The 15,148-nt window shown below is 38.4% G+C and overlaps 1 protein-coding gene and 1 non-coding gene across 5 annotated transcripts in view; one reads left to right on the plus strand and one right to left on the minus strand.

Moving 5' to 3' along the window:
• LMTK2 (lemur tyrosine kinase 2) overlaps nt 1-15,148 on the plus strand; it is a 109,811-nt gene that overhangs the window by 48,540 nt on the left and 46,123 nt on the right. For all 4 annotated transcript variants that reach the window (XM_053556686.1, XM_053556684.1, XM_053556688.1 and 1 more), the window contains 2 exons: nt 4,892-5,010; nt 8,533-8,620. In XM_053556686.1, the coding sequence (XP_053412661.1) occupies nt 4,892-5,010; nt 8,533-8,620 (207 nt within the window). The remainder of the gene's footprint in view (nt 1-4,891; nt 5,011-8,532; nt 8,621-15,148) is intronic.
• LOC128562855 (U6 spliceosomal RNA) lies at nt 9,520-9,626 on the minus strand. Its single transcript, XR_008373555.1, has one exon. It is a non-coding gene; the product is annotated as a U6 spliceosomal RNA (small nuclear RNA).

Below are 15,148 nucleotides of genomic sequence, written 5' to 3' on the forward strand. Positions count from 1 at the left end.
GCCTTCTAAGTAGCTACTAAAGACTTTTCTGATTGTTGGCATAAGAACAGTAAGAAGGGAAAAGAGACCTGGAATCTTAGTGGCTTTTTTTTTGAGACAGAGTCTCACTGTGTCGCCCTTGGTAGTGCCATGGTGGTGCCTGCTCACAGCAATCTCCAACTCTTGGGCTTACGCGATTCTCTTGCCTCAGCCTCCCAAGTAGCTGGGACTACAGGCGCCCACCACAACGCCCGGCTATTTTTTTGTTGTTGTTGTTTGGCAGGCCTGGGCTGGGTTCAAACCTGCCAGCTCTGGTGTCTGTGGCTGGCATGCTAGCCACTGAGCTACAGGCACTGAGCCCTTAGCAGCTTTTTGTTCTCTTCAAGTTAAAGGATTTTTTTCCCTCTTCTCCTTTTTCTCTCCTTACCACCTTTTTCTTTTGTCCTTTTCCTTTATCAATCTTACGCCACTTTAGAATTATAAACACAGTCTTTTCATGATGAAAATCATTGTGAAGAACCACCTCTGTTTTTCATAGCCTTTCAGGTGGCCTGTAGAACAGTGCTTTGGTAATCTTTTTCCGTAGGTTGTTCAGAAGGAACATAACGTAGCAGTTGTTCTCTATAAAAGGTTTCTAATGGAGTGGCAATTGCTTCATGAGCAGGATGTTTTGCTCATCTATCTGATGCTACTTCTCCTTCTGTTCATATTTTTCTGCCTTGTATCTACTAACCTTTATTAGTTACCAAATACGAGCCATTTGGAAAAATCTATACTATCCCAGGCATTGTAGTCAGCATAGGGGTACAATGAGAGAAAGATGGGTAAAGTCCCAGCCCATGTGGAGTGCTGGAATGCAGCAGCAAATAAACTAGAATCCCTAGCCTTACAAGGCTTAAATCCCTAGTTGAGAGAGTCAGGAAGTAAATAATCAGTTGTAAGAGGTGGGCTCAGGAGGTATGGGGGGCCAGATGATGCAGGTGTTGTATGCACCTAGAAACTTTGAGTTTTACTCATAGTGAAATGGGGAAGTACTCTGTTGGTCAAGACCTGAATGATGTAATTGTGTTAACTTTAAAAAGAACACTCTGGCAGTTGTGGGGGGAAAGGTGAAATCAGGAAGTTGGTGAGAAGGCTAGTGCAGTCATTCAAGGAATGATCTAGACAGGCTTGAACCTGAGTGGTAGTAGTAGAAGTGGTAAGAAGTGGTGGAACTCAAGATACATGTTCAGATGAGACTGTGCAGGACTTAGGATGAATTAGATACCGAATCTAGAGGAGGGAAACAGTCAAGGATGACTGTTTGTGGCCTGATTAACTGGAAGAGAAGCGTTACTGTCAACTGAAATGCAAAAAAGACTGCAGGAGAAATGGGCTTGGAGGAGGAAGTCAGGAGTTCACTTTTGGCTATATTAGGTATGAGGTTAAGACATTTAAGTGGGGCTACAAAGTAGGCAACTGGAAATGCAGTTCCAGGCTGGAGTATGCATTTAAAACTGTAAGACTGGATGAAATCATAGAGATGATGGAGAAGGGAAGGAGGCGAAAAGACTTGTTCCAGAGGCCCTGCACAAGAGAGCCAGGAGAAGTGCACAAGAGAGGTGTGTTCTGAACGTCGGGGGAAGAAAGAATTCCAAGCAGATTGATTGTACAGAATGCTATGGCTTACAAGCTGAGTAGGATGAAGACTGGGAGAATTAGGATTCAGCTACATTGAATTCCTTGGTGTCCTTGAAAGAAGCTGCATGGGGTAAATATGGTGATGGCACATCCTTGTGTAGAATGGGTTCAAGAGAGGAAGAAGAGACAGTGCATTTACATAACTCTCTTGAGGAGTTTCACTCTAAAAGGAAGCAGAGGTGGCAAGAGACAGGAGGATCTCTTGAGGCCAGGAGTTTGAGACCAGCCTGGGAAACAGGGAGACCCTATTTACCCAGAAGTGCAGGTTTGAGACCAACCTGAGCAAGCGTGAGACCCTGTCTCTGAAAATAACCATCTCTACAAAAAATTAGTTGGAAGTGGTGGTATGCTCCTGTAGTCCTAGGTGCTTGTGAGGCTAAGGCAGGAGGATTGCTTAAGCCCAGGAGTTCAAGGTTACAGTGAGCTGTGATCACACACTGCTCTCCAGCCTAGGCAATAGAATGAGACTCATTCTCAAAAACAAACAACCAAATGGAAACAAAACAAAGAGAAGCAGAGAGATGGAATAATAGCTGTTTGGGAACCTCCACTGGGTCAAAGAAAGGGTTTTGTTTTTTGGTTTTGGGGTTTTTTTTTTGAGACCTACCTCCACCTCTCTCCTCACTTCTCATTCCCCTGCCCCCTACCTTGTATTAGATCATCTACTGCTTTCATATTAAAATTGAATATATTGAATTTTTCTCCATTCTTGTGATGCTTTACCAAGAATGTGTTCCACCTCAATCCAGGTTAATACAAAAGATGTAAAGTCTCCATGCCTGAATAATATTCCATGGGCTACGTATACCACAGTTTGTCAATCCATTCCTAGGTTGGTGGGTATTTAGGTTGTTTCCATAATTTGGTGATTGTAAATGAAGCTACAGTAAACAGTCTAGTGCAAATGTCCTTATGATAAAATGATATTTTTTCTTCTGGGTAAATGCCTAGTAATGGGATTGCAGGATCAAAATGTTCTTGCATAGAGGAGAGACACTGACAGTGTGGGAGCGGAGGTGCACAGCAATAATTTCAGGAGCAAAGTCCTTAGTGAGCAAGGGGTGGGTTGGTAGCGCAGTTGGAGGACTTGGGTAGTGAAAGCAAATATAGGAGCAGGTGGATTTGGTAGAAGTTCGCTTATGATTGTTTTTCAGTGAATAGGAGGCCAGTTCCTTTTTTTTTTTTCCCCAAGTAAATAATATTTCAGTGTAATATTTCTAAAAATCAAAGTTTAAAAAACTTCACTATAAACAAAGTGTCCAATTTTTACATAAAATTCCATAAAATCACATACATAGGGCATACATTTTTCCTTTTGCCTCAATTCCAAAATAGCACCACATAGCATGGGCAGATTCGGGGGGGTCCTTATTTAAGATTTGATATTTTGTTCATCATGCAATTTTTTAGTATTAATTGGAGGCCAGTTCCTTACTTGAGAGGTAGGAGTAGAAAGATATGTTAGAGACTGAGTGCAATGGCTCACGCCTGTAATCCTAGAACTCTGGAAGGCTGAGGCAGGTGGATTGCCTGAGCTCACAGGTTTGAGACCAACCTGAGCAAGAGCAAGACCCTGTCTCTGAAAATAGCCAGGTGTTGTGGCAAGTGCCTATTATCCCAGTTACATGGGAAGCTGAAGCAAGAGAATGGCTTGAGCCCAAGAGTTTGAGGTTGCTGTGAGCTATGATACCATGGCACTCTATCAAGGGCAACAAAATGAGACTCTGTCTCAAAAAAAAAAAAAAAAGGAAGAAAGCTATGTTGGAAGTTTGAACCAGAGAGGAAACGGGGGTGATGGGCAGCTCTGAAGACTTGTGAGACTAGTCATCATGGTTGTGTGTTTTTCTCTTTTTTTGTGTACAAAACAGGCTGGTAGTTGGATTGAACCAGCACTGGATTCTGGCTGGGCTGATGTGCCTCAGAGAAAAGGGCAAGAAGTGATAGGGAGGGAGCAGGGTTCTAGGTTGGGTAGTGGAGAGGAGTTGTGGGAAAAAGTGCTATGAGTGAATTCAGAGGGCAGGTTGGACGATTTTTGGGTTCCACTGTTGGAGTGAGTGCACTGGAAATAAGGAATTGGAAGAAAAAGAAAAGTCAGAATTTAATAATAAGATAATTATTAGTTGTGTGTAGACCCATGGAATTGGTTGCTGAGATCATGGAAAAGATAGTTGGAAGGAAATAAAAGAACTAAGAGGTCATCAGGGTGTAGAATGAATCACCTCTGTGGGTGTGGAGCACCAAGGTGCTTTGGGGATGGGGGTCAAGCCCAGCCAGGTGGTTATAGGAGCTTGCAGTTACTCTTACCCTTTTCAAAAACTGATATCCTATGACTGCTGTGCCTGTAATGCACGTAGCTGGTTATTTGAAACAAAGATGATGATTAAGTTAATTATCAGGATTTCTTGTTCTCTTCATTTTTCTGCCCTTGTATTCCTGATAAATACATTGACTTGTGTTCAAGACCTCACTCTACTTCCAGGGTGTTAAAACTAATCTATTTTATGGAAATAGTAAAACTATTTTTAAAAGAAGCCTTTAGTTTTTATTATTCTCTAATTAAATAAAAACCTTTATCTTCGTTTTTATCTTAAATATTATATTTTGGAATGCCTTGCCACTGGTCCTGTGTTATATTTAATATTTCCTTGTAGCCAGTTTATTGTTATTTCATGGCCTCTTAATTTCAGCGGAATGTTTTTTCTGTATATTTTGACTGATGGTTTGGTATAAGATAAGGCCTAGTATCATTAGAATACCATGGATTTTTATGTTTCAGTGCAATGATTGATTGTACATGGGCTGTTTGTCAGTTTACTTTCTCATATGTAACAGACTAACAAAACTTAGTTGTTTTTGAGAAACATTTGAGATGTGCTTGAATTGAGTTTATAAATTGTTTTTCTATCAAGTCATATCAGTTCCCATGAAGGATAATATCTTTTTAAATAAATTAGTAAGGCAAATTTCAGTAAGTAAGTATATGTTTAAAAGTGAATAGAAAATAAATATATAAAACTACATGAATGTTACAAATATCTGATTGTTTTTCAGTGAATAGGAGGTTTAAAATGGCCCTTTTACTGAAGAAAACTATTTTGAGTTTTGCAAGCTTTTTGTGAGTTAGTATGTAAAATAACTTATTGCTTTGTTTTCCTGTATTTTATTACCTGATAAATGAGACATATTTCTTTACCGTTTTGGTGGAAACAAAAACTATTCTTTAATTTTTTAGGTCCTCCTTGGTGAGATTTATACAGGCACCAGTGTAGCAAGAGTAATAGTGAAGGAGTTAAAAGCAAGTGCAAGCCCAAAGGAACAAGATACTTTTTTGAAAAATGGAGAACCTTACTAGTAAGTAAACTGTAACATGTGTTCTGAAACATAGTATGTGGTCTGTGAAAATCAGGTGCTAACTGTGCAACTTACATGATTAAGTAAGACCAGAGTCTCATGAGGCCCAAAATTTTCAGGTATCAATTGAAAATCACATATCACTTAAGAACCAGGAGAACTCACCTTAAATAAGAAAAGACAATAAATACTAACACTGAGATGACAGAGATGTTAGAATTATCTACCAAGATTTAAAAGCAGCCATCGTAAAAATGCTTCATTGAACAATTTCAGCACATTTGAAACAAGTGAAAAAATACAGTGTCAGCAAAGAAATAGAAGACATGAAGAATACCTAAGTGGGAATTTTAGAACTGAAAAATACAATAACTGAAATGAAAAACTCAATGGATGAACTCAGTGGCAGAATGGAGAGGACAGAGGAAAGAGTCAGTTAGGGTGAAGATGAAACAATACATATTGCTCAATTTGAACAACGGCCTCAGGGACATGGGGGACTATAATAGAAGATGTAGATGTCATAGATGCCTCAGACTTCTATGTCTGGAGATAGAGGAGGAGGCTGAAAAAGTATTCAAAGCAATAATGGCTAGACTTTTGGAAGAAAAGGCCTAAAGATTCAAGGAGTCAAGCAAATCCCAAACAGGATAGACCCCAAGAAGTCTGTGCCAATACACATTATAGTCAAACTTCTGAAAACTAAAGTCAAAAAATCTTAAAAACAGGGAGAGAGAAACAACACCTTACGCATGGAAGGAAAACAAATTGATAGTGGATGTCTCATCAGAAATCAGGAGGCAGAAGAAAATGGCACATTCTTCAAGTGTTGAAAGAAAAGAACTTTGAAATTGGGTATCTAGGGAAAATATCCTTAGGAATGAATGGGGATAGCAAGGCATTTTCAGATACAGGAAAACTAAGAAAATGTATTACCAGAAAACTTACCATAAGAGAATGACACTGTTTTCTAAACAGAAATGATAAAAGAAGGACTCTTAGAACGTTAGGAAGGAAGAAGGAACAAAAATATGACTAAACTTCCTTGAACGGAAAAAACTGGTATATTATCAAAATTAAAAATTTTGCTCTGTGAAACACCCTAGTTAGAAGGTGAATAGACAAGCTACAGAAAAAATACTTGCAATCCACATAACTGACATAGGATTTATATCTAGAATTTATAAAAAAGTTAAAAAAAATGCACAGAAAAAACTTCAATTAGAAAATTGTCAGGGCTCGGTGTCTGTAGTTCAAGCAGTTAAGGTGCCAGCCATGTACACCAGAGCTGGCGGGTTCAAATCCAGCGTGGGAGGGCGGCACCTATGGCTCAGTGAGTAGGGTGCCAGTCCCATATACCGAGGGTGGCAGAGTCGAACCCTGCCCCGGCCAAACTGCAACAACAAATCCAGCCCGGGTCTGCCAAACAACGATGACAACTACAACCAAAAAATAGCCGGGCGTTGTGGTGGGTGCCTATAGTCCCAGCTATGTGGGAGGCTGAGGCAAGAGAATCGTTTAAGCCCAGGAGTTTGAGGTTGCTGTGAGCTGTGATGCCACAGCACTCTACCCAGGGTGATAGCTTGAGGCTCTGTCTCAAAAAAAGAAAAAATTGTCAGAAGACACTGAGGGACATTTCACCAAAGAGCATATATGTGAATAACAAATAACCACATGAAAAAATGTTCAACATCACTTCCCACTAAGGTAATTAAGAACACAATGGGAAATTACTAAATGCTTTTTTGTTTTTTTGGAGACAGTCTCACTCTGTTACCCTGGGTAGAGTGCAATGGCATCATATTTCATACCAACCTCCAACTCTTGGGCTTGAGCAATCCTCTTACCTCAGCCTCCTGAATATCTGAGACTATAGGCAGAGTAGCTATCAGTGTGTGCTACTGTGCCCAGCTAGTTTTTTCTATTTTTCATAGAGATGGGGTCTAGTTCTTGCTCAGACTGGTCTTGAACTCAGGCAGTCCTTCTTTAGCCTTCCAGAGTGCTAGGATTATAATCATGAACCACCCATGCCTGGCCTACTTCACACTTTTTAAAAAGCTATAGTGAGGCCAGGTATGGGTTCTCATGCCTGTATTCCTAGCACTTTGGAAGGCTGAGTTGGGAGGATCACTTGAGACCAGCCTGAGCAGTACAGAGTGGCCATAAATTGCACACGAACTTTATGTACACCCTGTATAGCAAGACCCCCATCTCTTTATAAAAAAAATACAAAAATTAAGCAAGTGTGGCTTGGCGCCTGTAGCTCAAGCGGTTAGGACGCCAGCCACATACATCGGAGCTGGTGGGTTCAAATCCAGCCTGGGCCTGCCCAACAACAATGACAACTACAACCAAAAAATAGCTGGGCATTGTGGTGGGTGCCTGTAGTCCCAGCTACTTGGGAGGCTGAGGCAAGAGCCTCTTGCTTAAGCCCAAGAGTTGGAGGTTGAGGTTGCTATGAGCTGTGATGCCAGGGCACTCTACCCAGGGTGACAGCTTGAGAATCTGTCTCCAAAAAAAAAAAAAAAAAAATTAAGCAAGTGTGATGGTTGGTGCATGTACTCCAAACTGTACTGTGTTTGTAACTAACTGTAAATTCAGAATTGTTCAAAATAAGTTTAAAAAAAAAAAAAAACTACTTTGGCTGTCTTCTAAAAGAGTTTGCATACACTGTTGAAATTTATGAAAATACTGTGTATAAACTAGACAGCCTAATGGGGAAACAGAGTTCCTTAATATTTGGCTTGAAATGCTTACTGAATTTGTATACACAGCTGGCCCCCTGTATCCATGGATTCAACAAATGGTAAATTGAAAATATTTGGGGGAGGGAGAAGTAACAATACAACAATAAAAAAATAATACAAGTAAGATACTTCATTTGCATAGCATTTATATTGTATTAGGTATTAGAAGTAATGCAGGGGTCCTCAAACTACGGCCCACGGGCCACATGCGGTGGTGTGATTGTATTTGTTCCCGTTTTGTTTTTTTACTTCAAAATAAGGTATGTGCAGTGTGCATAGGAATTTGGTCATAGTTTTTTTTTAAACTATAGTCCGGCCCTCCAATGCTCTGAGGGACAGTGAACTGGCCCCCTGTTTAAAAAGTTTGAGGACCCCTGAAGTATTAATATGTGAAAGGATGTGTATAGGTTATATGCAAATATGGCCCCATTTTATATCAGGGATTTGGGCATCTTTGGCTTGGATTTTGGTATCTTCTGGGGTAGTTTGCTTTTTTAAAATGGTGCCTTAAAATATATTCTCTAAAATTAACTAAAGGTAAGCATTTTTAAATTAAGATTTCTTTTTTAATTTGTGAAAATAGTCACCTGATTGGCTTTGAATTATTCAATCATCAGATAACATAGTTTAATAGATATTAAGTATCATCTTCATGTGGTCTTTTCTCTTTGTCATATATTTAAATCATTATGGATGTTAAAATTTGGATTACTGTTTGGACAATTTTACCATCATGCTTCCTGATGAATAACACCATGGCTTTTATTTTTACCAGTATTCTTCAGCATCCAAATATTCTTCAGTGTGTTGGACAGTGTGTAGAAGCAATTCCTTATCTCCTGGTGTTTGAGTTCTGTGACTTGGTAAGTTTTTAGTAGAAATTTGTATGAGGACAATTAATGACAATTAAGGTTGGGGGGGGAAAGCAGAAAGAGGGACGGAGGGAGGGGGGTGGGGCCTTGGTGTGTGTCACACTTTATGGGGGCAAGAAATGATTGCAAGAGGGACTTTACCTAACAATTGCAATCATTGTAACCTGGCTTATTGTACCCTCAATGAATCCCCAACAATAAAAAAAAAGAAATTTGTTTCAAGCATTCAGAAGGTTGTATCCAAGTGTTTTTGACAGACAAAAATGCTGGATGAGGGACTTCTTTCATGTCTGTCCCCCAGCTGAGGTTGTATGAATTTATCATCTTTCGTGATAGTATTAATTGACACAGAGTGGTTCACTGCGTATTATGCCTCAGTTCCTGTTCTAAGTAAGCTATTTACTAGCATTATTCTGTAACATTTAATTATAACAAACCCCTGAGTCAGATACTAATATTTGTCCATACTTCACATATGATTAAAATAAAGCTTAAGAAAAAAACAAATAAAGCTTAGGGATATTAAGAAAATGTGTATTAAGTATATGGCAGAGCAAGAGCTTGGTCTAGGTGTGCCCTTTCTGAGAGTTTGTAGTCTTAACTTTACCTAGACATTTTGAAACACTTTACCCCAGCTCAAGAACCTCTTTACTAGACTACTCATGGTTTGTCAATTTTTAAAAATAGTGAATGTATGTAATATTTATATTTCTAAAGAATTCGATTTTTTCGAAATTAATGGCTTTATTTCTTGACATGATACTATTACTCATTGAGACAGAAAGGTTGTCCTTTGCATAGTTTTATGAATAATTTCAGTAGTAATTTCTGTGTGAAAATTTTCTGTAAATATTTCCCCTGTGAAAAATATTTCATCTTTTTTTTTTTTTTTAAATATGGAACGCTTCACGAATTTGCGTGTTATCCTTGCGCAGGGGCCATGCTAATCTTCTCTATATCGTTCCAATTTTAGTATATGTGCTGCCGAAGCGAGCACTATTTCATCTTTTTTTAAATCCCATTTTAAACATACAATTGTATTTTCCAAAAAGAGTGAAATGTTATTTTAATTAACTAGGGTTTTTTTTTTTTTTTTAATTAAATCATAGCTGTGTACATTAATGCAATCATGGGGTACAATGTGCTGGTTTTATATACAATTTGAAATATTTTCTTCAAACTGGTTAACGTAGACTTCATGGCATTTTCTTAGTTATTGTGTTAAGACATTTATATTCTACATTTAGTAAATATCACATGTACCCCTGTAAGATGCACCATAGGTGTGGTCCCACCAAGTAATTAAATTAACTAGATTTTAATTGATTTCTTTGCGTTGTCTCAGTTTTTAGAATATAAAATCTTCCCTGGCTATGCACAGAAAAGTGGGAGTATCCCCCAAACAAATCCTCAATTAATTCAGATTATATCTGAAAATAGCAGTAAAAATAGCAGTAAATATTGTGAATTTTTGTTTTAATGCCTAAATGTGATTTGAATGTTTCTGTTATTGGTAGAGATTATTTATATAAAAGAAAAATTAATTCATAAACGATATATTAGCTTTTATTAGATTATGTGATAGTAACCCCCAAATCTCTTTGCTTAGAGCAACAAAATAGTTCTCATTCATCTCACATGCTGGCTTTGGGTCACCTGTAGCTCTTTTCCAGGCTATATTTCTCTTCACTATAGGGTGAGTGTTTTTGTGTCTGTAGATGTTGGCAGGAAAAAATGTGTATTCTGGTGGTATTTCATTCAGTGTTTTTATGGGGCTTTTGGGTAAAGTATATGAGGCTGTTCAAATCAGTTTTCTATCAATTATTAAGACAGACATATTAAAATCTCCTGCTTTGCTTACAGATTTTCCTTATAATTCTTCTTTTTTTTTTTTTTTTGCTTTATACATTTTGATATCTTCTCTGTGTGATACAGATTTAGGATTGGTGTAACTTCCTATAATTGAACATTTTATCAATTCTGAAGAGGCTCTCTTTAAGGTTAAAAGTATTACTAAAGATAAAGTCTTTTATTGCTGATATTATAGTTATATCAACTTTCTTTTTATTAGAATTTGCCTGGTTCTTCTCTATCTTTTGCCTATTAACACAAATATCTTACGTTAAAATTTTTTCTTACTCTGGCAATCTTGGTAACTTAAAATGGAACATGTAGTCCATTTACATTTATTGTAATTAGTGAGATATTTGAAATTTTATCTATCTGGTGTTATTTTCTCTGCCTGTTATAAGTGGTCTTTTTTGCTTTTTTCCTAGTCTTCTTAAGGTTCTTGATTTTTTTTTTTCTTGTATCAATTTTTCCCACCTATTTTACTTTAGATGTTATTCCTTGATTTTGTATATGAATTACACTAGAGATTATAGCATGCATATTTAACTTAACAAAGTCTAAAACTAATATTTTCAGTTTCTTCAAAGAAGTTGGGACTATATAGAATTCTCTTTCTGTGTAAGGAAAACTACTTTTTCTGCGTCATCCCCATATTTTCTTCCATTGTGGAGGGTGTTTATTTATTGAACACTTAACTGTAGTCAGGCAGCATGCTGTATCCTGGAGATACAGAAATAAAATGTAATCATTATCCTCTGGGTCTCCTAGTAAGGGGTGGGAGAAGCACATGATAAATTGTGTAGTAGAGCCATGAAGATGAAGAGAAAAGAGTTCTCACTGTATTTCTCATAGCTTCATTGCATATTATATTTTGTTTTGATTATTTCAACATGCTCAGAATTATGGTGTTTATGATCCTAGGTTATGATGATAGAAAAATAGTTTCCTTTTCTTCTAGCTCTGTGACTGGTATGAAGGTGATTCTGATGCTAACACAGCATTTAGGAAAGCAGATACATTACTAAGAGGCACTCTTACATGATGAGACAAGTCTGCTTGTCAGAAGTCCACTTTTCTGAGATGGTTAGTGGTGCTTATTTTGGTCCCTAAGTTCCTCATTCTCATTGTGGGCAAATATAAAAGAAATATAGCAGGAATCATGCTCAATGCCTGTAGCTTAGTGGTTAGGGCATCCACCACATACACTGAGGCTGGCAGGTTTGAACCTGGCCGGGGCCTGCTTAACAGTAATGACAACTGCAACAACAACAAAAAATAGCCGGGCGTTGTAGTGGATGATTGTAGTCCTAGCTACTTAGGAGGCTGAGGCAAGAGAATTGCTTAAGCTGAAGAATTTGAAGTTGCTATGAGCTGTGATGTCACGGACTGAGGGCAACGTAGTGAGACTTTGTCTCAAAAAAAAAAAAAAAAAAATAGCAGGAATCAGCATCTACTTGAAATATCACCTGTTTCCATGCTGACTAAGGTGATTCATAAAACTTTCTCATCTATTTTTACATTTTTATATTCTTCCTTACACTTTTATATTCATTCCTGAAAGTTTTATTAGACAGTATTGTTGAGTTTTTTTTCTGAAGTGGCAAAGACTCTGAATGCTCAGCTTAATATTTTCTTCTGAATGGGTCCAGGAGACAGGTATTTTTGTTTTGGTGCTATGTTAATTTATTTTTCAGTGAAGCTATCCTTTGGGGGAGTACTCTATTGTATAAACATTAAACCATAGCAAATACACAAATCACTCCTGTACTATTAATATAAATGACCCAGCATTGACAAGATTCTAGCATAATCTTAGTATCATTGTCATTTTTATGAAAATATAAGAAATACATATGTTCTTTAACTTAACATTCTTATAAAAATTTACCCCAACACTTTTAGATCTTAAATTTAAATATATATCAGCCAAGTACTTGGACTAAGAGCACATTAATTTACCTAAGTTCTATTGGCTTTCATGCTTTTGGGTGAAGATTATACATACAACCCTCCAGAATTAACAAATTCTGATTTCTTGAAACCCATACTTTATGTGACCTTCCTAAGACACTTAAGGGAAATGTTCACTCTTGAGGGCTGACCATCTGGAAGACCTCTGATGTCCACCAAAAGCTTCCATTGTTAGTGCAGAGCTAACAGCTGTTTTTAATTTAAGTACACCACCCAATGTACATTTGTTAATTCTGGAGAGTTATACGTATAATCTTCACCCAAAGGCATGAAAGCCAATAGAACTTAGGTAAATTAATGCGCTCTTAGTCCAAGTACGTGGCTGATATGTATTTAAATTTAAGATCTACATTGGTCAACAATAAAAATTTTAAAACAACCAGTGTTCATCAAATAGAATAACTATTTTTAATTTTTCAGCAATTCCACTTCTGGCGATATACCCTAAAGAAATGAGCAGGGTTTCAAGTAGATATTTGCATACCCACGTTCATATTTTTTACAACATTGAATTATTATCAGCAGCATTATTCACAATGATGAAGAAAATAGAAGAAACCCACGTGTCCATTGATGGGTGAATAGGTAAACAAAGATTCCATTGTATCTATACAATGGAATATTGTTAAAAGGAAGGAAGTTCTGAGACATGCTATGTAGACCCAAATTAACTTTGATATTTCACTAAGTAAATAAGCTAATCATAAAAATTCCAATACTATACTATAATTCTACTTATGTGTGGGACCTAGAATACAGACAGAAAGTAGAATGGTGGGTATCAGAAGCTGGCTGGGCTGAAAGGAATAGGGAAGTGTTACTTAATGGGTACAAAGTTTTAATTTTGTAAGATGGTAAAGTTCTGGAGGTGAATTGTGATAGTGATTGTGCAAAGAAGTGAATATACTTAACCCGATGGAACTGTACACTAGCAAATTTTATGTTATGTATTTTTTACCATAATAAAAAAAAAAGCCATTGACAATCACCTACTAGTGCTTAAGGTACTATGTCAGCTGTTCCCTATGTTAGAAGGAGGCTAGTACGTCCTTTGGAAATCTTCAGTCATATTTGTTCCTCATTTAATGACTCTTCCCAGAAGCACTGTGAGATAGGAGGAAGTGACTTCATTGTACAGATCAGAAAACTGAGGTTCAGAGAAATGAAGGAACTTGTTTTCAGGACCTGCTCTCTGTTCTTTTTGTTTGTTTGTTTTTTAGGGACAGAGCCTCACTTGTCACCCTCAGTAGAATGCTGTGGCGTCACAGCTCACAGCAACCTCCAGCTCTTGTGCTTAGATGATTCTCTTCCCTCAGCCTCTTAAGTAGCTGGGACCACAGGCGCCCACCACAACGCCTGGCTACTTTTTTGTTGCAGTTTTGGCCGGGCCTGGGTTTGAACCCACCACCCTCAGTATATGGGGCCAGTGCCCTACTCACTGAGCCACAGGCGCCGCCCCCTGTTCTTTTATTTGGTTGGCTAATTGCCTTGCCTAAGAGCACAGAATTACTAATGCCAAAGTGGGTGTTTAAATGGGTGGCTTGATTTTATTCTGTATACTTTTATTACCGGGTGTTTTAATGTTTCCTAGAGCAGGAAGCCTCCATTTTAGAATCAGCCTTTCGTACAGAAAATGTCTAATTAAAGAGTATTTCTGGGCGGCGCCTGTGGCTCAACGGGTAGGGCGCCGGTCCCATATGCCGGAGGTGGCGGGTTCAAGCCCAGCCCCGGCCAAAAAAAAAAAAGAGTATTTCTGCTTTATAAATGTAGTCATTAAGTAAGCCCTGTGCATTGTGGACTCTTTCAGGTGTTGACACACAAAGATGAGTGATGTGTCCCTGTCCCTAAGGAGCTCATGTAGGAGAGGGGACATAGAGAGTCACAGTGGAGTAGACATGAGAAGGACTAGAGGGTAGATGGACAGTGTCCCTCACTCGGAGCCAGCAAAGGGGACACCTGAGCAGGATGACAACTCCCCCATGATTAGGCCTGGCAGTGAGGTGTGGGGTGATTGTGGGGTTATATTTTCGGGCCCTGGCCCGACACTGCACTGGTGACCTGCTAGTGGCTTTTCCACTCCCACTGACTGGGCCCTGCCTGGGCATCATAACCTTGGTTCTTTGCTGCAAGCTACCCAACTGCTTGAGGCCAGGCCTTCCTGCCCTCTATGGTTCATGTTCTCTGCCCTCCTTGACCCCCCATGTTTTCTGTGTGGGCACGAGCACCCCATTTGTTGTGGCCACCCTATGCCTAGGTGCTGCTTCTCCCCACATCACTGCTTATAGCACCAAGGTGCAGCAGGGACACGTAGTGAAACAGTGGTCTCAGCAGTGACAGTTTCTCCAGTGGTGTTGGGGTCTTCATTGTTTGTCTCTAATTGCACCAGCCACAGGTTACTATGAGCACTGAGAATTTGCCCAATCCAGATTGATATACTGTAGATTATAAAATGCATATCAGATTTTGAAGACTTAAATACAAAAAAGGAATTAGAGTATCTCAGTTTTTAAAATGTCGATTGCATGTTGAAATGATAATTTTGAAGTATTAGACCAACTGAAATACTTTTTTTTTTTTTTTTTTTTTGGAGATAGGATCTCATTCTATCAGTTTGGCTAGAGTGCAGTGGTGAGATCATAGCTCACTGTAACTGAACTCCTAGACTCAAACAATCGTTCTGCCTTAGCCTCCCAGATA

Source organism: Nycticebus coucang, chromosome 12 (genome assembly GCF_027406575.1).
Source record: "Nycticebus coucang isolate mNycCou1 chromosome 12, mNycCou1.pri, whole genome shotgun sequence".
NCBI lineage: Eukaryota > Metazoa > Chordata > Mammalia > Primates > Lorisidae > Nycticebus > Nycticebus coucang.